This window comes from Gracilinanus agilis, chromosome 1 (genome assembly GCF_016433145.1).
Source record: "Gracilinanus agilis isolate LMUSP501 chromosome 1, AgileGrace, whole genome shotgun sequence".
Taxonomy (NCBI): domain Eukaryota; kingdom Metazoa; phylum Chordata; class Mammalia; order Didelphimorphia; family Didelphidae; genus Gracilinanus; species Gracilinanus agilis.
In genome coordinates this window covers 604345295-604371652 of record NC_058130.1, presented here as the reverse complement: position 1 = coordinate 604371652, position 26358 = coordinate 604345295, and the positions used below count along the sequence as shown (strand labels likewise).

Sequence of the window (26358 nt, the reverse complement as noted above, 5' to 3'; positions counted from 1 at the left end):
GGTTTACTGACATGTGAATGTGCAAGTGTCTTGATGAAAGATTTAGGGCCCTATTGTTTAACTCCTATGCCCAGTAATGAAGGTGCTCATGTTGTGTTGGTTTCCAGGATGAGAGGAATTTGTTTCGCCCACTCCAATCATGTCTCCGGAAATGTCTGGTAACTTCTTCATGAGATACACTAACCCTGGTTTTCCCTGGGTGTAGAAGGAAGCATCTTCCGTGGGCTAAACCCCTCTCCCCAAGGTTTTCTGATGCCTCCACTCTGGTTTTTAAGCCCTCCCTCTGAGGGTTTCATGTAACAACATTCCTGTATCTCATAAGGGGCTGACCAGCAGAGTACCTGGATTTTCTTCCTAAAGTGCCCAACTGCTGCAGTTCACTTTATACACAGGAAGATTAACTGATTTTTACCTTCCTGCAAAGCACCTTTTTCCAGGGCATCATTTGCAGTGTCAGATGTGTATCCTCACAGATCTCTGACAATGGTTGGGAACTGTGCTTGCAGCACCAAGGTGGGCTATTTCCAGCTTATTTTTGTGGGTTTTACACCCACTCAACTCCCACCATCTGCCATGGGTAGCACCAACAAATAATGGACTGCTGGTTGAGACCCTCTATTCTATGGCTGTTTTTGCAATGCCTTGAATTCTTTGTGGAAATCTGTCATTTCTTTTTTATTGCAATGTTATATTAACTGAGTCAATACACATTACTGTGTAAGACTTTGATTCCAATCCATACAGAAGAGAGATGGCCTAGATTCTGCTTAAACTGTATCTTTCTTCTGAGGAAGTTGTAGTTTTTAAATGAAGGCTTCTTTTATGTGATATGAATTCCTAGGATTTAAAAATCTATTTTAACACTTGGATTATGGATAAGAAGGAGAAAAAAGATGTCAAACATCTGGGTTATCATAAGCAGGAATAAAAAGATATGATTTTCTAACCAAGGTTAACTTTGCCAAACACACACTTTCCTTACTACTGGAAGAAAAAGGTTGTTCTGTAGATTTCTGTTTTTCTTTTTCTAAGTCCAGATCATCTTCAATGACAACAGTTTGGAATTGGAAGGGGCCTTTAAGATCATCTAGCCCCACCTCTTAATTTGTGACTCACAGAGGGTCAAGACCTTCCCCAGGTCACATAGTAAGTGGCAGATACACACCTTGAACCCAAGCCTCCTGAATCCTAAGTCTGATGCTACTACACCCATGACCAGCAATGTTTCTGCATCCAAGGACACAGTGAATCCCCCAAACCTGGGGCTTTCCATCCAGTTAGAGAAAATGCGCCAAGTGATAATCAATGAAATAGAAACAGCTTTTCAAGGTTTCATTCTTTTCCTTTCCTGAGAAAGTCACATTTGCAAACTACAGAACCAAGATGGTGGCACACACTCAAAAGAATGGTAGTTTTTAACATCTCTTTATGCACAGAGAGTTAGCCAAGGGCACCTGAAATGGCTTTTTCCCATGAGTCTGTTAAGTCCAGAAACAGTTGCATTTTCCATTTGCTAACCCAGTGTCTGTACATAGCTCGTCTTTGTATAGGAGTGAATATGGTGGCTGTCAATCCTGTGCTTTTCCAGTATTGTAACTGACCAGATCATGAACAAGAAACTTTATCTGTAAATAGGAGAACAATTCAACTGGATCTCTGTGTCCTGGGTTTTGTACATACAGAAACTGCATGGTATTTAAATTATTGTTTGTCTCTGATGATGTATGCAGTTTCTTTAACAACAACAACAAAAAAAAAGTTTTAAAAAAAAGTGTCCCAGTCTCCTGTCTGTGTTTTCCTCAGTTAGAAGGCTCGTTCTCAAGCAGAAGACGCCGCCAGTGCATCCGAAGCTTTAAAGAAGGAGTTCTTAACTGTTGAGAACTCTTTGGCCATCTGGGGAAGTCTATGGACACCTTCTCAGAACTATGGCTTTAAATGAAGAAAATAAAATGTATAGGCTTAAAAAGGAAAGCAATCCTATGAAATATACTTATCAAAATATTAAATAAAGGGGGCAGCTGGACTGAGAGCCAGACTTAGAGATCCGAGGTTCAAATCTGACCTTAGACACTTCCTAGCTCTGTGACCCTGGGCAAGTCATTTAACCCCCATTGCCTAGCCCTTACCAATCTTTTGCCTTGGAACCAATACACAATATTATTTCTAAGATGGAAGGTAAGGGTTTTTGAATATATATAAAATAAAACAAATTCTCAGAACACCCCTCAATTAAGAACTCTGAAAATGAAAGGAACATAAAGGCTAGAAGGGATTTCAAGAGCCATTAACTCCAAGCCTCGTCTTTCTTTTCCCCGGGCCTCTCATCTTACAGATGAGGAAACTGAGGCTTAGGAAGAATAATTGACTTGTCCACGATCACCCAAAAATTCCAGGTTTGCTGACCCCAGAGGGCTTCCTCTCATTAGTAAAGAAATGATATAAGTGAAAGAGGAGATACAGGAAAACTTCTCATCTAACATCCCCAGGGAAAGAGGAGATGTATGTTCCAAATATCTGAAGCTTAACCTTAAAACACATTTTTTAAACATTTTTTTTGGAGGGGTGGTGGGTGGAGGTGGGGGGCAGCTGAGTAGCTCAGTGAATTGAGCTGGGCCTAGAGATGGGAGGTCCTAAGTTCAAATCTGACCTCAGACACTTCCTAGCTGTGTGACCCTGGGCAAGTCACTTAACCCCCATTGCCTAGCCCTTATCACTCTTCTGCCTTAGAATGAATACATAGTATTTATTCAAGGAAGGAAGGAGAAGGAAGAGAGAAAGAAAGGAAGGAAGAAAGAAAAGAAGCTTGTTCTTGAAGAAGGCACACTTTACTAAGGAATAAATTCAGAGAGAAAAATATTTCATCTGGTTTGGGTCCAAATAAGACCCTTGACATGTTGCTTCACCTTCTTGGCTTCAGTTTCTTTGTCTGTACAGCACAAGAGGATCCCCTTCTTATATGTAAGGCCCTCCTATGTACTCAAAACCATGGTCCTCAGCCCCCAACAGATGTGCTTTATTAGTCAGACAAAATATACAGCTAATTTAAAAGAAAAGCATTTAATGAAATAGCATAGAAAAGTAATACTAAACCATGTCACTCATAAACCTGGGGTATACTCACCTATAAATATCCATGCCATCAGTGGTAGGAATATGCATATCTTGGGAAGAAATATGGAAGAATACCTAAGGGACTTACATGAGAACAGACATGTATAGAGAAAATTTGTATGTAGTCTCCAGTGATCACCATTATGTGTATCTGCTAGACCTGCTTCCTGCTAGTTTTAGTAGATTACAAGTTCAAGAAGGCAGCCAGGTGGATGGAATACTGGAGTCAGGAAGATTCCTTTTCCTAAGTTCAGATCCAGCCACAAACACTGGCTGTATGACCCTGGACAAGTCACTTGACCCAGTTTGCCTTAGTTTACTCATCTAAAATATGAACCAAAAAAGGAAATGGCAAACCACTCTAGCACCTTTGCCAAAAATGGGGTCAAAAAGCATTGGATATGACTGAAAGGAGTAAAAAACAAAAATTCAAGATAAATTAATGCCATAACATGGGAGGCAAAAGAATTAATTATACAACACGAATAGTGTCCTAAATGAAAGAAGTTATAGTCCCACCATGCTCTGCTCTGGTCGGATCACATCGGAATCTTGTATCCAGTTCTCAACACCACTTACGGAAGGGACATGGACAAGCAGGACAGGAGCCAGAGGAAGGTGGCCATAATTAAAAGGCCACTAAATGCAGGTTGCAGAGAGGTGAAAGGAACTGAGAGTATTTGACTTGGGGAAAAGAAGACTTGGGGAGCACCTGGTAGCTTCAAGTAATTAAGATGAAGCCATCCACCGACTCCACGAAGATTCCTAGTGGGTTGGACACTCAGAAAGGGGAACCAAGGACTGAGTGAAAATGGGTTACTGGTTAAGGACTAATGGAAAGGGAACATAAGGCAAGAATAAAGACACACAGACATAGAAAGTTTTGGCATAAGGTAGACAGACAGCGAGTAAGCTCTGGTGGTCAAGAGCTTAGATGGTTCAGAGCTCTGATGGTCAAGAGCTTCCTTGCCAACTGATTTCTTGTCACCTTTATTGGGGTTACAACAGTATGGGGGGGAGAGCCCAGTGGCTTGATACATTGACATTATGAGGTAATCATCATAAAATGCAAACTGCCAAAACCTAAAATAATAGGTAGAGTTAAGATCCGGATCCCAAACCGATATAGCCTAAGACATCTACTGATGTTTGATACCTGTGTTAATTGATCATTGAAGGTAAAGTAAGGAGACTGAGATAACTGACCTGTCTTCTGGGGGGTAGCCTTAGGGAAGGGCTAATCATTTTGACTCAAGATTACAGAGATCAATCACTGGCAGTATAAGAGTTAAGTTTTTAAGCACTCTTAAAATAATATCACAATTAATGTATACCTGGATTGCTAACATAAAGTCTGTGAAAAAAAAAAAAAAGATGAGGTTTGTTCTGCTTAGCCCCAGAAGACACATGCTGGGAGGGGAGACGAGGGAAGTTGGATTTGTTAGCCCTGAGTAAAGGAAAAGATGTTTTCCTGAAAAAAGAGGACTGAATGCCTCAGGAGACACCAAATTCCTCATTCCTGGAAATGTTCAAGAAGACTGGATGGTTTTGCTTCGGGGAGGCAGTAGAAGGGCTTCATGCTTCAGGTGAGAGATGGTGGAGATGACCTCCACATTGAGATTGTCTGATTCGAATGCAGGTTTTCCCAACACCTGATTCATCTCCCCAGCTGCATACATATGGACAGGCTGTAAAACTTCCATAATTGTCCATGTCAGACAAGGAGAGATTAAATCTTCAAGATTTAATTATCTGCAACCCACTAAGAGGCTGTTTAGGGAGTCACGCTAAGAAAGGCATGTTGGCTAATGTTCAACAGGGAAGAACCACTCAATTCTTCAACTGTGTTTCTGTTTCCACTTCTACTCTTAAAGCTAATTGTCTGCTCATGTAAATAGGAGGTTTTACCCGGACCAGAGACTGTTAGTACAAATGAAAGCTGTTTGTAATTCCTAGCAGGGAGCCAGGATCATCAAATGTTTATGGAGTAACACTGCCAAGACAAGGGACTTCAAAGACATTAACTAATAAATTAGTCTTTGAAAGAGAAGAGCAAATGAATTTACTCATTTAACTTCCCCATTGTGGACATTAGTCAAGGAAGAAGATACAGATATAAGGTAGCACTAATCAGACAATTAGTGCTGTCCAATGTCTGGACTATTTTATAAAGTTGAGAGTCCCTCCTTGTCAGGTGCAATGGGAAGTGTGATGGATTTGAAATCAGAGGACCCGAGTTCAAATCTCCATTCTGTAGTTTACCTCCTATGGGACACCTACCTTAAGAAAAGAGGAAGTTGGACCAGATGACTTCTAAAGCCCCCTCCAGCTCTAATCTATCAACCATTTCTGGCAATGTTCAGGCCGCCTCGCAGGTAATCTGTCAAGTGGGTTACAGAAGAGACTGCTACATTGTGTAGGTTCTTGGGCAAGATGGTCTGCCAACGTTTTTAGGAATCAACACCAAGGCAGGAAGGACACCAGGACCCTGTCCTGATCCCACAACTGACTTCTAAGTGTCATGATTTTGGAACAGAGACTAGCTCAATAGGTTTAGTTTCCTTGTTTAAGGAAAAAGAATAAGTAGGTAGCAAGAAGTACAGGCTATGTTTGGGATCATGGATCTAGAGATTAAAAGAACCACAGACACCATCTAATTCACTGCTATCATTTTACTGATGACAGAACTTGCCCAAAGTCACACAGTCACTGAGCATCACAGGGGAAATTAGAATCTACATTCTAATTTAATCTAGATTCCAAAGCTAATGCTAACGAAGACATGGCACATGTGCCCTGGCATGCCAGAGGGGGCTGCTCCATTCTCCCTCTCCACGGCACCTGAGGACATTTTTTTGCCCTGCCCCTTCTGTCTAGCAGACCAGTGTGAGCACTTCTTCCTTCCACTCTCTGAGGTAAGGCAGGAGGCTCACAGGAAGCTTGGAAGCCCACTTTGGGCACTCAATCTCTATAAGTTTCACCAGTGCTACCCAGATTATGTCAGAAATAGAGCACTCGTATTACAAGGCTGGCAGCTGGGTGGCACAGTGGATAGAGTCCCAGACTGGGAAGCAAGAAAATTAATCTTCATTAGTTCAAATCCAGGCTCAGCTATGTGACCCTGGGCAAGTCCCTTAACCCTGTTTGCCTCAGTTTCCTCATCTGTAAAATGAGCTAGAGAAGGCAATGTATTTCTGCCAAGAAAACTCCAAATGGAGTCACAAAGAGTCCGACACAATTGAACAAGAAAGTGTAAGGTCCCCTCTGGAGGGGAGCAGTGCTGGATCAGGTACCAATCTTCAGAACCTAATGACTTACAGAGAGGGTGGGGGGAGAATATATAAACTAGTTTTGTTCATTGTAAAAATGAATGGCCAACAGCAGCTTTGCAGCCATGTGACTTAAGCATGTCATAAATTTATGGCATTTAACTCAATAAAACTTTAATCAGAACCAGATTTTCCTCTTTCCCTTAGATGAACCAATAGATAACGCTGATTCTTTTCAGTTCTGTGTTCCCTTTTCCCTGAGTCCAGCAGGGCTTATTAGAGACCCACAAAGCCCCCCCAGGGGAATTTCTTTGCTCTTCTTTGCTACACCTGGGCTTCCTGGATTGCCCCTGGAGCATAAACAAATACCCCATGGAGTTGGGGTCACCTCTAAGGAAGGAGACCCAGGAGTTACTATACCACGTTCAAGTCTGACCTTGGAACTCCTGGAGAGAGTGACTGCCTTCAGTGTCTCTAGTGAGCATTGCCCCAGGGTTGGAGCTAGTTTTCCAAGCCTTCATTAAAATGTTTATAATGGTCTCTGCCAGCTCAGCCCCTCCCTCTCACGTTTCATACTGACTTTGGCAACTAGGGCTCCTTGTTGCCGGTTAATGGTGTTTTTGTTTCGTTTGAACTCTAGTGTCACTGGCATGGTTAAAACGACCGCCCCAAAGCAGGCTGGGGCAATTCCAAAGATGGATGCCAAGCCACTGGGTTTCCATCCCAAAGGCAATGGGTCATTGTTATCCTTTGTCTCGGTAGAAAAGTGCGCAGATTACAGACCCTACCCTCCTTCCGAGCCGCAAATGGCCATGTTCTCTGGGGCAAGGAGGCACTACTAACTCTCTAGGTAACGACCAATCGGACAATGGCCAGCTAGAGAAAAGAACATGGGCACCGAGCTGTGATAAGCCGGACAATGAAATGTTCCCGATCAGCCATTCCTGTGCAATGGTTCACCCATCAATCACCACAAACACATCTTGTAGGCAGCAGAACTTGCCCAACGGAAGCTGAGCAGCAGTCCCAGGTAGAGGAGGGATGGTGCTGAGATTTTTCTGAGAACTATGTCAAATCTGCACCATGAGCACACTCTTGGAGGGAATATTTGCTTGGAGCAGCTAGGGTGGGGAAGGCGGATGAGTCTGTGTGTACAGAAAGGATATCGGCAAAGGAGGATACCTGAAGGAAAGCGAGTCACAGAGGGAATAGAATGTGGAAGGGGGCCAGAGAGAGTAAGCAGGAGATCAGAGCTGGGTGTTCTCTAGGTGGGACCCAGAAATCAGGAAACAAGTCCGATTGGGTACATTGATTAAGCACCTGCTTTTGTCAGGAGACAAGATGCGGACACGAAATGGATCAAATAAAAACAATAACCAACAAACTAACAGCATCTTCTCTCCAGGAGCTCAGTGGGTGGCTCAGTGGATTGAAAGCCAGGCCCAGAGACAGGACAGCCTAGGTTCAAATCTGGCCTCAGACACTTCCTAGCTGTGTGACCCTTGGCAAGTCACTTGACCCCCATTGCCTACTCTTACCACTCAGTATTGATTCTAAGACGGAAGGTAAGAGTTGGAAAAAAAAAAAAAAAGAAAGAAAGAAAGGTAAGTAAGAATTTTGCTAAGAGCTGAAAGAATCCAGAGAAGGAAGGCAGAGGTGACATAAGAGTTCCAGGCATAGGGAACAGTCAGTAAAAATACCCAGAGCCAGGAGATGGAATGTCCTGTTCAGGGGAACAGCCAGGAGGCCAGTGTCACTAGAGCAAAACATATATGGAGGGAAATGAGGTGTAAGAAGACTAGAAAGGGAAAAGGGGAGCAGCTTATAAAGAACTTTAAAAGTCAAATAGAGGAGTTTATATTCAATCTTAGAGGTAGTAGGGAGCCACCATAGTTTATTGGATGGGGAGAGGAGTTAGTACAATTAGATCTGCTCTTGAGGAACATCATTTTGACAGCTGAGTAGAAGCAGGATTGGAGTGGGGAGAGACTTGAGGAAGGGAGGCCAACTAGCAGATTATTGCAGGGGTCTAGGTATAAGGTGATAAGACCCCACCACCACTATGCCAAGGTATAGCATAGTGTTAGAGGAGAGAAGAGAGCCTATTTGAGATGTTATAAAGGAAAGAATGAACACTGATTAGAGCCAGGCATTGTACTACGTTCTGGGGATACAAATATGGGGGAGAGGAGCGGGAAACATAGTTTCTGCCTTAAAGAAGCTTACAGTCTAATGCAGTGATTCCCAAAGTGGGTGTCACTACCCCCTGGTGGATGCTGCAGCAATCCAGGAGGGCAGTGATGGCCACAGGTGCATTTATCTTTCCTATTAATTGCTATTAAAAATTTTTTTAAAAATTAATTTCCAGGGGGCTAAGTAATATTTTTTCTGGAAAGGGTGTGGTAGGCCAAAAAAGTTTGGGAACCACTGATCTAATGGGAAGAGATAATATAAAAGGAAGATGAAGCAAGAGAAGTCGAAGATACTAGGCACAAGGCTGGAAGGAAGAACTCCAAAGCTAGGTAGGAATGAAGAGAATACTGACCCTGAGATCCTCCTTAAATGGAGGTCCTCTACATTCCATTCAGGGGGGGTGCCAGGGGTAATGGGTACTTAATATAGTCATATTACGGTGGTAGACGCTTAATAAATACTGATTGAAATGAATTATTTTGAGAGAGTTCAAGATTTACCTTCTGGTAATGCCAGTGGCTCAACGTGCTTCTCCCAACATTTCAACATCTGCAGCAGTTCTTATGGCTAGGCATCAGCCCGCCCCTCTCCACCTCCCACCTCCAGCTACTTGCACCTCCACAAATTTTTACAAGGAATGGGGCTTGCCTAGCTGTAGTTAATTAAAGTGTGTTGGAATTTTTAATTAATTCAGATCTTTCAGGTGAATGCATTATAGTGTATAAACATATTCCATTCACAAGGTCACTTTGACTACTAACATTGTTTCAAAATAGCCTCAAATCTCAACCTAGCAACACAAGATGGTCCATTGATTATCTAGTTCCTGCCACCTGTTTCACCTAAAGTCCTGTCTTTATGGAAGCAATTAATGATGTTAGGCAGAGCATACTGATAGGAGGGGAGGTTTCTGGGAGACCCAGTAAAGATAAATGGTTTCAACTTAGAAAGGAGTCTATGGGCAATCTAGTCTCTTGTTTTTTATTATGGGTTATCTATTAATTTGTTTTTCCAGTGAAGAAGCCCAGCCTTATAGGTATGACACTGAAGAGTCCCCTAGATTGGGACTACCACTCATTTTTTAGTAAATGAAAAAAAAAGTCATTTTTTAGGGGGAAAAGAGGCAAGATGAATATAAATTGAAATCTTCTCTTCAGCCCTTCAGACCTCCAGGGAGCATGTCCCAAAGAGCTTGATGCAAAGGTGACTCCCCCTTAAAAAAGGTAAAAAGCATCACCTCTAGGCCCCAGGGGACATTGTTGCCTTCTGAGAAGCTAAGGTTGTCCTGTCTGTGTTCCCAAACTGACATTTTTTTAACCCTTATCTTGTCTTAGAATCAATACTGTGTATTGATTCCCAGGCAGAAGAGGTGGTAAAGGCTAGGCAATGGGGGTTAAGTGACTTGCCCAGGGTCACACAGTTAGGAAGTGTCTAAGGTCAGATTTGAACCCAAGATCTTCTGTCCCTAGGCCTGGCTCTCAATCTACTGAGCCTCCCAGCTGTCCCCTTCCCAGTCTGATATTTTAAGAAGGAAACAAATTCTTCAAGAAGGATTAAGGAGAATGATCTATAATGACACATGTAAAACCCAGTGGAATTGCAGGCTGGCTATAGGAAGGGGGTAGGAGAAGGGGAGAGAAAGAACATGAATCATGTAACCATGGAAAAATATTCTTAATTAATTAATTAAATTTAAAAAAAAAAAAGGAGAATGTTCTACCTGGGCTTGATTCTGTGCCCAGTGTGTAGGCAATACCCACTTTTGCTTAGTTTGTCTGATTATGACTTTGTCCTTGGCTGAAAAGGCTCCAAAAGAGACTCAATGTAGCTTGAATCAAAGAGAACAAGATAAGGAAATACTGAGTATTCTTAAATAGCTTGGCTATTATAAGGACGATATTGTTTTATTAGTTTAGAGATAAGAAGCAGAGAAGTTGGCTTGAGAAAGAATTGGAGTTTCAAATAGAACTGAGAGAGAGTGTTAATTTCAACTGTGACAGTTATAACCATTATTTCTATGACAGTTACATGCTCTGGGTGTGGCATTCTGAGAGTTGGCTTCTGGCAGTTGACAGAGCCACAAGCAGGAACTTTTCTCTCAGGGATAGAGAAGGTAACATCTTTGCCTCTCTCTATCTCTGTCTGAGAGAAAGACCTGAAGGAACTTAGTGTTTTCTTTTCCAACTTGGGAAACACTATTCATTTATGTTACTGTCTATAGACAGTCTAAGTCTATATATAAGCTCTGAAAAGACTAAAGAAAACTTGGTCTTTGGTTTGGACTTTGAGTCTCTTAAGGCCCAAGAGTCCTAACTTGATTCTTATTGAGCCTCAACCAGCTAGCTTTGGTTATCTTTATAACTTAAGGGTGAAGTTAAGAATTATAGTGGTCGTTTTAGTTAGAATAGTATAAAATTTTATTAGATCAGGGAGGATTAGAGTAGTCTGTGAGCCACAGGAGAAGCAGTTCCTTGTGGAACCTGGGAGTTTATTTGGGTGGAATTAGAATCCCTTAGAATTAGAAATCCTTTTACCCTTATATATTTTAAATAAATACTTTATTTTTCTTAAACAAGAGTCTTTTTAACGTTCCTTGCACCTAGCCCTAAAGGGAAGTTCATCTTTGAGCTTCACTTCACTTTACCACTATCAAAAATATCAGGAATCAATTTTTCAACCTTTATTTCCATAGTCCTTGTCCTTACTTTTGTCTCGCCATTTTTTATTTTTATACTATACTGGGGCTCCAACTCCTTCCAAACCAATTAATCAATTAACAAGCATTTATCGGCCATTTACTATATGTCAAACTGAGAAGAGTGCTGGGACAGAGAAATGAAAAAAATCTCTGCTCTTAAAGGCACTTATTTTATAATAGGGGGAGGCAGCCATACACATATAACATAACATATACATATAATCAAACATATATATGTAATATAAAGGTTGATACAATACACACACAAAGAAGATATAAGGTAGCTGAAGTGGAGAAGTTGGGGTGGTAAAGACATAAACAGTTGGAGGACCATAAATGTCCTATGTGACCCTAGAGAAATCTCTTCCTCTCTCGGCCCCAATTTCTTTATCCATATAGGGGGTTTAGGCTAGGTAAATTCTGAGGTCCCTTATAGTTCAGTCAGTGTACAGATGTATATAGAGACAAAAATATATTGTCTTCTTCAATTCATTAATAAATAAAAATGTGTTATTATGACTTTCTTTTTGGATCAGGATGATCACAGTTTAATCAAGTAGGAAATGTTCTGCCAAGATATCTTCTTCTACAGTTGAACTATTCTGCAGCTTAGGGTCTAGGAGTTGCCAAGAGAAACATATAGGGGGCTTCAGTAACTCACCCAGTGCCATCCCACTAATATATGGCAGAGACATGACTGGAACCAGGATGATCCATACTCTAAGACCAGCCACTACTCTTCAAGCTGCCTCTCATGATTTTGATAGGACTGTTGAAGAACCTTTGCCCAATTCCCATATCTTTTCTCAGAAAGGTGGCCCCCTACTCTGTCTCCATTTTGAAATGAAGAATGAACCTAGAGAAATAAAACAGCCTTAACAAGAATAATGTATAGAGAGCTAGGTATACCCCTAGGACAGCTGGGTGTCTCAGCGTTTAAAGAGTGAGGCCTAGAGAGGGAGGTCCTGGGTTCAAATCTTACCCCCAGTTGCCTAGCCCTAACCATTCTTCTGCCTAAGAACTGACACCTAGTACCTATTCTAAGACAGAAGGTAAGGGTTGTTGTTGTTGTTGTTGTTGTTGTTTTTTAAAGAAGGTATATAGGACAATTTGGACACTTCTTTCGTTCTTTAAAAATCACAGACATTGCCCAAAGGACAGAACTTCCAAGTTTGTGGACTCACTATATCTACCTTTCTGTTTCTGCAACCTTTCCTCACTCAAAAGTATTTTGCCCCCTTCTAAGAATCCAGGGCACAAATTCCCTGAAAAGCAGCTCTGGACAAAGGACCAGATCTCAGTCATTTACATATTAATGTGAATGAATGAAGGCTAGAGTGTTATAGTGGAAAGTACACTGGATTTGGGGTCAGCATTCAATTCTGCTTAAATACTTCCTGTATGAACTCAGACAAATGGCCTGACCTTTCTGAGCTAAGATCTCATCTGTAACATGAAGGGGTTGGACTACATGATCAGTAATTCTAAATCCCACCTGAAAGCATGAGAATTTAGTCCAGAGAGCCATAAGTAAAGCCAGGATTATGAAGGATGGCAGGTCTTGGATTCTTCCTTAAAATGAAGGCTCCACGAGGAATTCACCAATAGAAGAAGGAGAAGCTCAGGAACATTCCAGGGCGAGTAGGCATTTGAGACATAGTAGCAAAATCTGGAGAATAAGAAATTCTCATTTTGCTGCCTTATTTCTTCTGTGGCCTTTGGAAAGTGAGATGACAACAGGTAAGGAGATGGCAAGAGAACACTGAGCAACTCTCAATAAATACTTCAATTCACCAAATCAGAAAAACAACATTCTAGGGTCCTGAAAAACAGGGAGATGTGATTATATAGACACTCTTTCTGATCTCTGAAAGATCATGGAGAATAAAAGACATCTCATAGGACTAGAAAAGGGAAAATGTTCTAATTTCCCTTAAAGGGAAGAAGATGGAGCCTTCAAACTGAGAAGACTAGTGAGACTGATTCTAGTTACTGGCAAAATTCTATAATACCTTATTAATGGGATATTTTATAAAATTTGAAAATTTCAGAGGTAGAACAGTTTCCAGTGGCCATTAAATCCAATCTGTATCATTTCGTTAATACTTAAAATGGAAAGTAAGAAACAACTGCTTGATCACATGGATCGATGGGGATATAATTGGGGACATAGACTCTAAGCGATCACTCTAGTGCAGATATTAATAATGTGGAAATATGTCTGGATCAATGACACATGTAAAATCCAATGGAATTGCATATTGGCTATGAGAGGGGGGTGGGAGGAGAGGAAGGAAAGAACATGCATCATGTAACCATGGAAAAATCTTCTAAATTAATTAACTAGATAAAATTTTTCCCAAAATATGAAAAGTAGTGATCCCTTTGAGATAATATAATTTCAATAAGGACAAATCATGCCAAACTCGCCTCATGACATCTTTTTTTACCCACACACCCCACTTACATATCAGCTGGCCACCCCACCTATTTACAATTTCCTTGAGATGTTGCCAAGTAATCTGGCCATTGAAAGCAGAAATCCAATTAAGATATGTAGTACAGAGGGTGGGGGGGTGTGGGGGGGTGCAAAACAGTTTTGCAGGCTTTGGCTGAGTTCTATTGTCAGTTAGGAGTTTAGAATCTAGGGAAAGTGCAGTTGGACCTGGGAACTCGTGAAGGGAACCAGGGTCCAGCCGAGCTCCTTCTTGAGATTGAAACCTTAGCCTAGTTTTGCAGTTTTTTGAGATTTGTTAATTTAGATAAAACCTTTGAATCTACCTACCCTACCTTATTTCCTACCTCCATTCCCTTACCTGAGTGTCTGAGAAGAGTGAATAGGAGAATGAATCCGAGAGTTAGTTTAAATCTGTAAGAGTCTAGTCCTACCCTTGCAGTAAATTATTTGTTGAGTCTTTGTATCCAACTTCCTAAACCCTTTTGGTTTCAAAATCACCTTGAGAGCTGAGTAAAGGCAGGTCCTTTCTCAGCCTCATACTCCTGCTTCCCTTCCCCCACCTGAAGTTTCTCTAAACAGCTGTTAGGGCTTCCTTGATCCTTTCACTCTGACAATCTATCCTGAGAAGACAATAAACCCATTTTGTGTTTAAAATAGACCTTTTGATTACTTCAATAGTTAATTAGTAAGAAAGGGAAGAAGAGGAATAGAATCAACATACTCTGGGTTTGAGGGAAGCTGGGGTATCCATCTTGAAGGAAGTGTAACTTCAAAACAAGTCCCTTCCTGTGATATTAACTAAAGCCTGTAGTTAATTTCAATCAGTCTATTTCCCTTCAGTGTTTGTCTCTAGCCTAAGTCGCAGTCTGTATTCCCTGCTCCTATTTGCTGGTCTAAATTAATTCATCCTCTCCTTTGAAATCCTAGTTACCTCAGTGAGTTATACTCCCTGAACTCAGACATTCCCTTATTTCTCCCACCACCTCAACTACCATCCTTTATCATTGAACCTTCCTCATCCAATATATTGCCTTAACTTCCCTACTATCTAATCTATTTCCCTTGATTACCTCCAGGCTTGGGTCCCCTGCCTTGTCTTATTCCTTAATCCTACCAGTTATTACTCCTAGCCTCAGCCTCATATTACATCTTTCCATTTCCCTTGTTACATCCTACCTAATCTCCATATTACCTCCCTTCCAAATCCCCTATAACATCCTTCCTAAGTCCCCTATAACAGATACCTCATGACATTTTTTTGAGAGACTAGCTAGACTGGTAGATCAGAGGAATGTTATAGGCACAGTATGACTTTATTTCATTGATTAAAATATGCCTCATTCTATCCATGTGGACAAGACAGAGAGATGCGGGCTAAGTGACAGTAGAGTTAGGAGGATCGAGAACAGACTGAATGACCACAATCGAAGTATAGTCAATGTTAACTTGGAAAGAGGTTTCCAATGGAGTGATCACTCACTGTGATGGCTCTGTGCTAGTCAATATAGATAATATATTATATGTGTATAAAATCTGTAGATGACACAAAACTGAGGAGAATCTCTTACATTTTAGATGACTATGCTATGATCAAAAAAATATATATAGTAAATATATAGATATAGATATAGATATCCCAATACTTTAAACCAATAAGCAGAATTGAATTAGTTTTAATTTAGTGGGATGAAAATGAAATCCTTCACTCACATTCAACAAACCAACTCCCGAGGTACAAGATGGGGGAGGCCTTACTAAATGTTATCCCCAGCTTAAAAAACCTTGGGGCTATGGTAGACTACAAGCTCAAAATGAGTCAACAATGTGATTTGGAAACCAAAAAAGTTAATGCCATCTTTTGTTGTTGTTCAGTCATTTTTCAGTCAGACTCTTTTGGCCTCATTTTGGGTTTTCTTGGCAAAGATACTGGAATGGTTTGCCATTTCCTTCTCCAGCTCATTTTACAGATGAGGAACCTGAGATAAATAGGATTAAGTGAATTGACTGGGGACACATAGCTAGTAAGTATCTGAGGTTAGATTTGAACCCAGGAAGATGAGGCTCAAGGCCCAGCACTCTATCCACTGCACCATTTAGTTGTCTCATCTTAGGTCGCATTAAAAGAATCATAGCATCCAGAATAAGGGAGGAAATAGTCCTTTTTTACTCTGCACTGGTCAGATCTGGAATATATTTAAAGGGGATCGCATTTCAGATAGGACATTGACAGATTGAAGCATGAACAGAGGAAAGCAATTAGGATGGTGATAGGGTGATAGGAATGGAAGCCTCATTGCAGCTAACTCATATCATTTAATGAGCATTTAAATGGAAAAGCAGTGATCAATATGAGACAAGGCTTCACTAAGAACAGTGCATGCTAAACTGACCTCATTGCCTTCTTTGAGAAATCATTAGACTGGCAGATCAGTCCAATTAACAGTTAAAACTATTTAGAAGTGAAATGAGCCATGTGGTGGGAGAGGGGTAGTTGATATACAGATGTTCAAGCCAAAGGTGGGCTACTTTGTTGTTGTGGGGATTTCCTGTTAAAAGGTTTAGACTAGGTGGTCACTGAAAACTCTTCAAATTGAGATTCCATGACCACTTCTTCACTCTTGGGACCTTTTTCTCCTATGTTAAATGAGGAATTTAACTCACATCACCTTCTAGATCTAAGTCTAGAACATATCTTTAAGTTGAAACATGAGACTTAGTCTAGAAAGTAGAAAGACTAATTCAGATAGAAGGATTAAGCAAGTAAGAGCCAACATTGCTCTGAACTGTAGAGACAACCAGAGACCTACTTCTGTAAATATTCTTCCCTCTCTCTGCTATATACCTCCCCAGTGACATTCTTTATTTCTATTCTTCTCTGAAGATTCTCATTGGTTCCATATTGTGTCCTGCTCCCCACACCCCATGTTCCTCTCCAGTGACCTCTGTTGTGATTTTTTTAAACAATCTTTTAATTCTTTAGAAATGATCATATTCACTTTTCTCACTGCCATGCAGAAAAACCAGTAGAATGTTGATATTAAAAGGAGTTTTTGCTTCCATGGAGTGCTTGGGGCCATTTATTTGCAATCTCTCAAAGGCAATCTAGCAAAGTGTCCCTTTTATATTCAACTCAAATGGAGTCAGGAAGGGTCAGACAATGAAATGACTGAACAACAATGGGTCTGGCTCATTTTCCATTTGTACTATCTGCTGCTGTTAGATATACAGTTGATGAACCCTTTAAGTTATTCATCCATATTCATGTCAAAATTTAGGGAAGTAGGTATTATTCTTCATTAGCTTGGTCTTTCCAGAATGGATTGTTGTTGATCTGTTGTGTCTGACTCTTCATGAGCTCATTTGGGATTCTCTTGGCAAAAATATTGAGGTGGTTTGTCATTTCCTTCTCCAGCTCATTTTATGCATGAAGAAACTGAGGCCAGTAGGATTAAGTGGCTTGTCCAAGTTCACATAGTTAGTTAGTGATTTGAACTCAGGAAGATGAATCTGACAGACTTCAGGCCTGGCACTCTATCCATTGCACTACCCGGCTGCCCTCCTGAGCAGATAGTCTTTTGAATGGTTACAGATCTCTTCCAGGGGCTCTACAAATCCCTGAGACTTAATACAATAACACAATGGCAACCACAATAAGAATATCTAAAGGACCTACACAGGGAATCCCTCTTCAAGACCTTTGGTGAACATATATATATATATCCCTGATATATATATATATATCCCTGATATATATATGGCTCTCTAATGCATATGATCACAGGCTCATTGAAAAGAATTATTTTTGTATTATAGCTTTTTAAAAATCTTGAATGATTTTGATTAGACAAGAAACAAGAGATACTTTGCTATAAAGGAGTTTTTGAGACAGTTTCACTCAAACAGATCAAAATGCTTTCTCATAATCAACATCTTTACCATTTCGTGCTTGGCTAAAGATATAAAGAAATAATAACAATAAGTTAATGTTTTATTATGACCTTTATAGTTTACTAAATATTTTCCTCACAAAATCCCATGAAGAAGGCATCATATGTTAGTTATCCCCATTTTTCAGATGAGGAAACTGAGGCTGAGCAGTAAAGCAATTTAACTCCTAGGTGGTTTATCTCAAATCTTCTGGCTCTAGAATCTTTTAGCCATATGAAGAGACCCACACAGTAAAAGAGTAGAAAGCTATCAATTTCCTCTCCTTCATTTTTAACCAACACCTCTCTTCCTGTCTCTGTATTCTGAGCCAACCAGGGATGCATCGACTTGGCAAAGTAGCATTTGATCTAGAAAGATATAGCTTGCTCCAACAGCCACAGGCCAGTTTCAATTGGCCATGAGTCCCAGGGAGCGAATGTTCCTTTGTTTCATCCAGCAAAAGGAATTCTCCTAAATCCTACTACAAAAATCCCCTTCATCTCTTGCATGCCAGGGGCAGAAAGGTAGTACTTACAATTGAAAATAATTTTTTAATTAGAAAAAAAGGAAAACAAAGAAAAGCAGATCCCTGCCTGAACACCAAAAAGCTTCTTAATCTTGAAAGACTGTGTAAGCTCAAAGACTGATGCAAAATGAAGAAGCAGACCAGATATTCCTCCCCCACTGCCTGCATCTCTGACTGAAGTTAATGGAATCTGAACTTTATGCATTGCCAAAGGCTGAGTCTGACTCTGTGGACCACGAGAAGCAACCTGTGTGTGCAGATTTGGACCCTAATAAGCTATGTGGCAGTAAACCACTCTAGCATCTTTGTCAAGAAGACCCAAATGGGGTGGGAGTCAGGAAGAGTCAGAATCAGCTGAAAAAAAATGACTCAAAAATAACTCCTAATTCTATGTCAAACATTCATTCCCCCATAACATATGTTTGTTTTTATTAACCGCTTACCTTCCATCTTAGAATCAATGTCGTGTATTGGTTTCAAGGCAGAAGAGTGATAAGGGCTAGGCAAAGGGGGTCAAGTGACTTGCTCAGGGTCACACAGCTAGGAAGTGTCTGAATTCAGATTTGAACCCAGGACCTCCCATCTCTGGGCCTGGCTTTCAATCCACTGAGCCACCCAGCTGTCCCAAAAGTTTGGGTTTTTTTAAAAGAAAAGAAAAATACTGGAGCATAGCCCCAGCTTTGCTCAGGTAAATCATTTAACCTCTCTGAATCTCAGTTTCCTCACCTGTAAAATAGCCATAACAGATGTACTACCGACCACACAGACCACATACATAAGCATCCTATGAAAAACAGAAGATTGCCACATTGCCTAAAGTTAGCAGCATGTGAGAAGCCTTGTGAAATCGGAGCTACAGCGTGCCTGCCTTCAAGCAGAGGGTAACAAAAGTTTAAGGAAGTCACTGAATCATGGGATTTGGTGTTTCCCCATCAATTATAAGGCTAGTGACTAGTCCAAAAATGGTCGTTCTTTTACTCAGAGGACTGTCAATGGACAATGGTTGATCCAGCATTGATTTAATGCTTGGCGAATGAATGACTTCTTACTTTAATCTCTGTCTCCCTCTTTATCTTGTAGTTTGGGAATTTCCTATCCAAATTCTAACACATGGAATAGATTCATAATTGAATTATAATGTGCTAGGGAGAGATAAGGATAGATCTAACTATATTTAGCACATCACAGCTTAAATTGTAGATCTAGGGAGATGATAGGTACATCTATCAATCTATAGATAAATCTCTCTAATGATGTTATATGTGCATATATATACATACGTGTATAATAATAATAATAATAATATATGCCACTAGAGAAAGAAAGAAGTCTATAATATAGATGCCATTAGGATTCTAGAAGGAAAGACAACTCTCTCCATTAGTTTTGGGAAAAGCTCTAAGAGAAGCCCTCCCTTCACTTCTGACCCCTCACTCCTACAATCCATAAAGCTAAAGATGTTTCACTCTTTTCCTCCAAAGAATCTCCCTCTGGGCATACAGTGAATTCACTTTACCTTCAACCAGCTCCTCAGAGACTGTCTTTCTCCCTCACAATGTGACAGCAAAATAGGAAAATAAAGAAGGACTGAAAAACAGCTTCCCTTTGAGCCCAAAGTGAGAACATAGTATTTTCTAATGGATAAATTTTGTCATTAAAAAAAAAGCAGACAAACATAAACATGCACAAAACCCACCATGAAGTAGAGTATAATTGTGAAAAATAGCATAGAAGAAAAATTGAGACTAAGTTCACACAAGCCTCTACTTTCATAAATTATTCTTTGTACCAAGAAAGAAAAGCTGTGCAGGATCTCAGTTGAATAAAGGCAACACCAATATCACCTACTGGGCCACTGGGTGGTACAATAGAGAGTGCCAGGTCAGGAATCAGGAAGACCTGAGTTCAAATCCAGTTTTAGCTACTTACTAGCTGTATGACTCTGAGCACATCACTTAACCCTGTGTGCCAAGTTTCCTCACCTGTAAAAATAAGTTGGAGTTAAAAATGGCAAACTACTATTGTATTTCTGCCAAGAAAACCTCAAATGGGAACACAAAGAATTGGACATGACTGAATAGCAACATTGGCCTGACTCTTGTGGTCATTTAAAGCTGTCTTCAGTGACACAATAATAATTAGCATATACTGTTTTATTGGATCCCCTCTCATCACTTTCCATGACTTGGTAGAAGTCTTCCATCTATTTTTGAATTCTTCATATTTGCTGTTTCTTGAGGCCTCCAGAGTTGGAAGAAGCAGCAACAGGAACCTGAAGCTTCTTGGTCTTGTGACTACTCTCTCCTGGTTCTTCTACCTATTCATTTTTCTCTATCATTGCTGGATCTTTATCTAGGTCAGACACACTGACTATAGGTGTCCCCCAAAGCTTTGGCCTAAACTGTCTTCTCTTTCCCCTCATATTATCTCTCTTAACAATCATGTCGGTTTCCCGTGGGCTCCATTGACATCTTTACACAGATGGTTCCTGGATTTATATCTTTAGCCCTAATTTCTCTCCCGAGTTCTAGTGCTGCTTTTTGGACATCTCAGATTAAATGTTCAATAAGTGTCTCAAAGTCTAGAGCAGAACTCAATATCTTTCTTCCCAGATCTTCTATTCTTTCCAACTTTTCTATTATGATCAAGTAGGATGCCACCACCACCCTCCCAGTCACCCACGCTCACAACTTCAGTGTCATTCTCTTTTACATTTGCACTAGCTCCACTGAAAAACCAAATACTGAAGCTAAAGCTTCAATAGCTTGGCCACTAATGAGAAGACAGGACTCCCTGGAAAAGAACCTGATTGTGGAAAAGACTGAATGGAAAAGGAGAAGGGGATGGTGGAGGCAGAGATAAATATGTAGAGTCATAGAAACAATGAACATAAACTTGGACAGACTTCAAGAGATAACAGAGGATGGAAGGTTCTGGCCTGCTTTGATTCATGAGGTCACAAAGTCAGATACAACTGAATGACTAAACAACAACCACAAGTCCAAACCATTGGCAGACTTACGAGTCCTTCCATCTCCACGTCTCTCCTCTCTGTCATTTTCTTTATGCCCATACAGCCACAACCCCGGTACAGGCCCTTATCACCTTTCTTTTATATTATAGGTATCCCTTCCACATTGAGACTTTCTCCATCATGATTTCAGTATGTAGCAGGTTGGCATATGAAATTAAGTTTAAAGAAGTTATAGACAATACATGAAGGCCAGCAGACGACACAGAAAAAATCTAGAAACTCAGAAATGTGTAATATATGTATAGTATTGTATATCAACATATTTTATCTTATAAATATATAATATTGATGATATATGACATAATATATAATAAAAATATACAATCTTTTTTTAAAAGTTAAAATTGCACCTACAGCAGCTTCTTTAAGCCACAGGTGAGAGTTGAGTGCCAGGTGGATATCAAAGGGAGATAAGCAGGTCTGAAAAGGGTTCGGGAAGCTCTCACACCAGCGGCACTCATTTTCCTTGAACACCCTGTGTTCAATCTAAGTTCCCTGAGAATAGGGACCATGCCTTTGCCTTTCTTGCCCCAGAACATAGTAAGTACTTAATAAATGCTTGTCACCTGGGGGCACTAAAAACTATGAAATGGGAGAATGCAGAACCTGGAATTTGGTCTCTGCTGTTGCTATTAGTCAGAGGGTAGGTTCCTGTGCCTATAGGTCCAGTTAGTCAGATGATCTAGATGGCGTCTCCAGCAAATTCAGATTCATTTTCCTTCCAGCAAAGTCCATCCCCTCACAATAATACCACAAGACCATAGTGGCATTCTGGGGGCAAAAGTACATAAGGTTTGTCAGAATATGATGGTGATACCCACAAGTACTTACTAGAAGTCCCAAGTTCATCTGCCTTTTGAAATGAGGCGGCATTATGAGCATGAACCTGGGAGACAGTGCCTCAAAGAGGAAGAAAAATCTGTTGATGGCTTGTAAATTGCCCCGAGTCCCTTTATGTGTTTACACTTTGTTTATGGGCTCCTGTGAATCCTTTGTGCTGTTTTTCAAGTTTGCCATGAGGCAATATGCCTGACGTGTGCATTCTTACCCCGAGTGCTTGAAGAAGACCTAGAAACCTAGACACACATTAGACACAAGCTGGATTTTCCTAGTTAACTCTGGAAGGAGATAAAATGAGCCAAAGACAGGGAATGATCTTCTAGGGCCGAGCCCCGAGCCCAGCCTATATAAGTTTGGGGTAAGGGTAGCATTCTGGATCATGAGTTATAAATACATTTAAAGAGATTTTTTCTGTAATGAGTTCCTTATTTTGTTTGAACAAATGTAAAAAACTGTCATATGATAATGTTCAGAAGTAACAGCTGTTTTGATACGCCCTGTTCCTTTCTGTCATCTATCTGAGCAACTATTTGCATACCATGGTGGGGGAGAATTATAACTCCAGTATGTGTTCTTTTAAAAATTCTTTCTTCATTCCTTCCTTCCTTTATTTTTCTTTTGGTAGATACAATTCAACCCTCCAGCCTACTATATATCTGTCAGCTGGCTTTATATGTCTATATACCATGATGTTTTATGCTGTCTTTTATATTTAGTGATAGATAACAGAGTGGAGAGAGTACTGGGCCAATTGAGTGAAGGATGGATTGAAGTGGGGCACTCAGAGCTGAATTCAAATTCAGTGTCAGAAACTTACTGGCTGTGTGACCCTGGGCAAGTCATTTAACCTGTCTGTCCCAATTTCCTCAACTATAAAATGGGGCTTATCATAGTACCTACCTATAATAATTATCTCCAGGCATTGTTGTGAGGATCAAATGAGAGAATATTTTTAAAGTGTTTTGCAAACCGTAAAAGAGCCTGTATAAAATGTTAGCTATTATTCTTTAAAAAACCAATAGCACCTACCTCCCAGGGTCGGTGGGAGGATCAAATGAAGCAATATTGTTAAGTGCTGAGCACAGTGGCACATAGTGCTTGCTCCCTTCCTTTCCCCCTGTCTTCACTAACTCACTTCTGAAGGGGAAAAGGTCAATTTTCACTTAACTCTGCCTCATGCTCTGGGCAACCCATTCATTGTACAGCTGTCACCACAGGCACAACATAACTGAGGGGTTATTGGCCTTAATTTGCTTTCTTTCGTTCTCATTGCATGCTTGTTAAATCCCAGGGCATTTAATTATCTATCATTTGAGAGTTTTAAACTGGACCAACACTAGCTGGGTGGCTTTCTGAATAGAGAATTAGACTTAGAGTTAAGAAGTCCTGAGTTCAAATTTGACTTCAGACGCTTCTGACCTCCAGAAAGTCACCAAATCCCTTTCAACCTCAGTTTTGTCTTCTATAAAATGGGGATAAAAACACCTACTTCCCAAAGGTCTTGTGAAAAATAAAATGAAATATTCATAAATTTCTTTGCAAATCCTAAAGCACCTATATAAAAGTTAGTTATTGTTATTGCTGTGTCGATTACACAGATTCTTTCCAAAGGAGTACATTTAGATAGTTTTAATATTTCATTCTTACTGCAAATCAGAAGAGGAAAAAAATCTAAAGTTCTTTAAAAAAATGCATACTTAGCAAGCTAGAGCTTGCAGAGAGAGCAGCTTCTTCTGGAACAAGTACTATACCAACAAAGAGTCAAATTCTGCAACATTAATTAAAGGAAGTGCCTCTTCCTTCCTGAAGCAGACTTTAGAAAGTAAGTCATTTCATGCTAATTAGAGTGGCAAGAGAAGTTTTGTTCCTGCCTTGCTTATTACATGTCCATTCTGACTGGGCTGCATTTTCAAATAGCCCTTAAAAAATACCCCTGACACTTAGCTTGGTCATGTTGCCTCTCATGAAAAGGAAGTTCCATAAGGCCAGGAATTATGTCTTTTTTTCCACCTCATCCCCAATTCCCCTCTTACACCAGTATCTAGCACACAAGACCTAGGCATTTGATAAATCGTTGCCAGAGGGAATTGAATTTATAGCCAACCTCCCCAAAAGCACTCTGATTCATTTCACAGGAATAACAAGGATCCTCATTAAATAGTTTTATTGAAAAAATATTTACAATTTCAACATTAGACCATTATAAAAACTGAAAATGAAAACAAACCCCAAAGCAGTTTTAGTCAACTCAGGAAAATATTTATGATGAACTGTAGTCAGCCTCTGAAAAAACATGAATTCAGTGTACCAGGTGGATGTTCAAAAGGTGAAGAAGGGCTTACATGGAATGCACTGGAGTCCCACAGTGTTTATGCCACAGATCGATGGCTTTACTCACAATTGCATCCGAACTGTCCTGAGGAATCTGTGAAAGAGTAGGGGAAAAAAAGAGCCTGTATGAAATTATGTGTGAGATTATGAAATCTGTAGGTTTTCAATCATAGTACAGAATATGAAAATATCCCATGCACTGTGGTATGGAACATTCTTTCCAATGGGCTTTTAGTTACTTCTTAAGCGGTGGGGGAGAGGAAGGAAATAGAACCAAATAAGATGATCCAAGAAATGTCCCCTTGCAAAATGGGGAACAGCTCTCATATCCTTACAATTCCATCTAATTCTAGTGGATTCTGAGCAACAGAATGAAGGAAAATCACATTTATGTGGAACTCAGTGGATCCTAGCTGATGCAGTCTTTGGCTCATTAATAAACTGAAAATAGTAAAGGACCTCAAGAATCCCCCCCACCAAATTCTAACTTTCAAGGATTTCTGTTCTATTAGATTCTACTTAACCTTCAAGAATTCTTGTTCCATTAATAGAAAATATTTGTGCAAAAGCACTTCAAGTCATAGAAGTGCAAAGATTTCAAGGCAAAGATTATACAAGGAAGACAGTCTCATTTTGCATGTCCCCAAGTCCCTGCCTGGGCAGCTAGACTGCTCATTGGATAGAGTGCCAGACCTGGAACCAGGACGATTCATCTTCCTAAGTTCAAATCTGGTCCTCATACTCTACCTGTGTGACCCTGGGCAAGTCATTTCACCCAATTTGCCTCAGTTCCTTAGCTGTAAAATGAGCTGGAGAAGAACATGGAAAACCACACCAATATCTTTGCCAAGAAAGACCCAAATGGGGTCACAAAGAATTGGAAACAACTGAAACGACTCAACAACAAAATCAGGACTTCACCTTCAAAGGACACCATGTATATATAATATGATTCTAGGACAAAGGCCAATTTTAGACCTAGTTTCCTTTAGGGGAGAAAGAAGGAAGTGGGGAAAGGGTCACAAAATGTCAGTTAGAAAGTTCCTCAGATGTCATCTGATGACAACCATATCTGGGAATCCCCTCTCATTTTCCCTAAGAATGGGCAATCCAGTATTTAAAGTCTTCTAGAGCAGGAATCTTATTAATCTGGGGTCTGTAAACTTGATTTTTAGAAATATTTTGGCAACTACTGACATAAAATTGTAATCTCATATATTTTATCTCAGGCATTTAAAACACAATTCTAAGTGGGATACAAAGGCTTTATTATACTGCCAAGAGTGTCCATGACAGAAAAATGGTTAAAAATCCCTATTCTAGAGTGAAGGGGTGCTTCCTAAGGCAGTCCATTCCATACGGGGGCAGTTCTAATTATCAAGAAGTTTTTCCTTACACTATGATTTTCAACCACTAATCCTAGTTCTGCCTCTTCAGGCAATACAAAATAAATCTAATCCTCTTTACAGCCCTTCAAATAAGTGAAGACAACTAGCATGTTCCCCACAAATATCCTCCTCCCCAGACTACATACCCCCAGGTCATTAAACTGATGGTCCAATAGCATGATCCACATTCTTCATCATCCAGGATGTGATGCTTAAAATCCTTCCTAAAAAGGGGATACCTAGAAACTAAACATCATATTCCCATAGGAATCTGCATGGGACAGAGAAGAGTGAAATTATCACTTCCTTCATTCTAAACCCTTTGCCTCTTTTAACTTATTCAAAGACCAAATTTGGGCTTTTTGGTTGCTAAATCACACTGTTAACTCATATTGAGATAGGAGGAAACTAAAGCTCCCTGAGTTGTTTGTTTTTGTTTTTTTCAGATGAGCTGCTATCTAGCTATTACTCCTGGATTGATCCTTGTGAAACTGCTTTTTTGAACCCAAGCAAAGGAGTTTACATTTACACCCAGTATATCAAGTATCTGTGATTCCATCTGAGTGGGGAAATCATTCTATCC

The 26358-nt window shown here is 40.2% G+C and overlaps 1 protein-coding gene across 2 annotated transcripts in view; it reads right to left on the bottom strand.

Moving 5' to 3' along the window:
* Window positions 1-24210: 24210 nt before the first annotated feature.
* Window positions 24211-26358, bottom strand: part of LOC123231834 (TBC1 domain family member 7) — a 28451-nt gene continuing 26303 nt past the window's right edge. For both annotated transcript variants that reach the window (XM_044658142.1, XM_044658143.1), the window contains one exon: window positions 24211-24481. In XM_044658142.1, coding sequence (XP_044514077.1) covers window positions 24395-24481 — 87 coding nt within the window. In that variant the 3' untranslated portion in view covers window positions 24211-24394. The remainder of the gene's footprint in view (window positions 24482-26358) is intronic.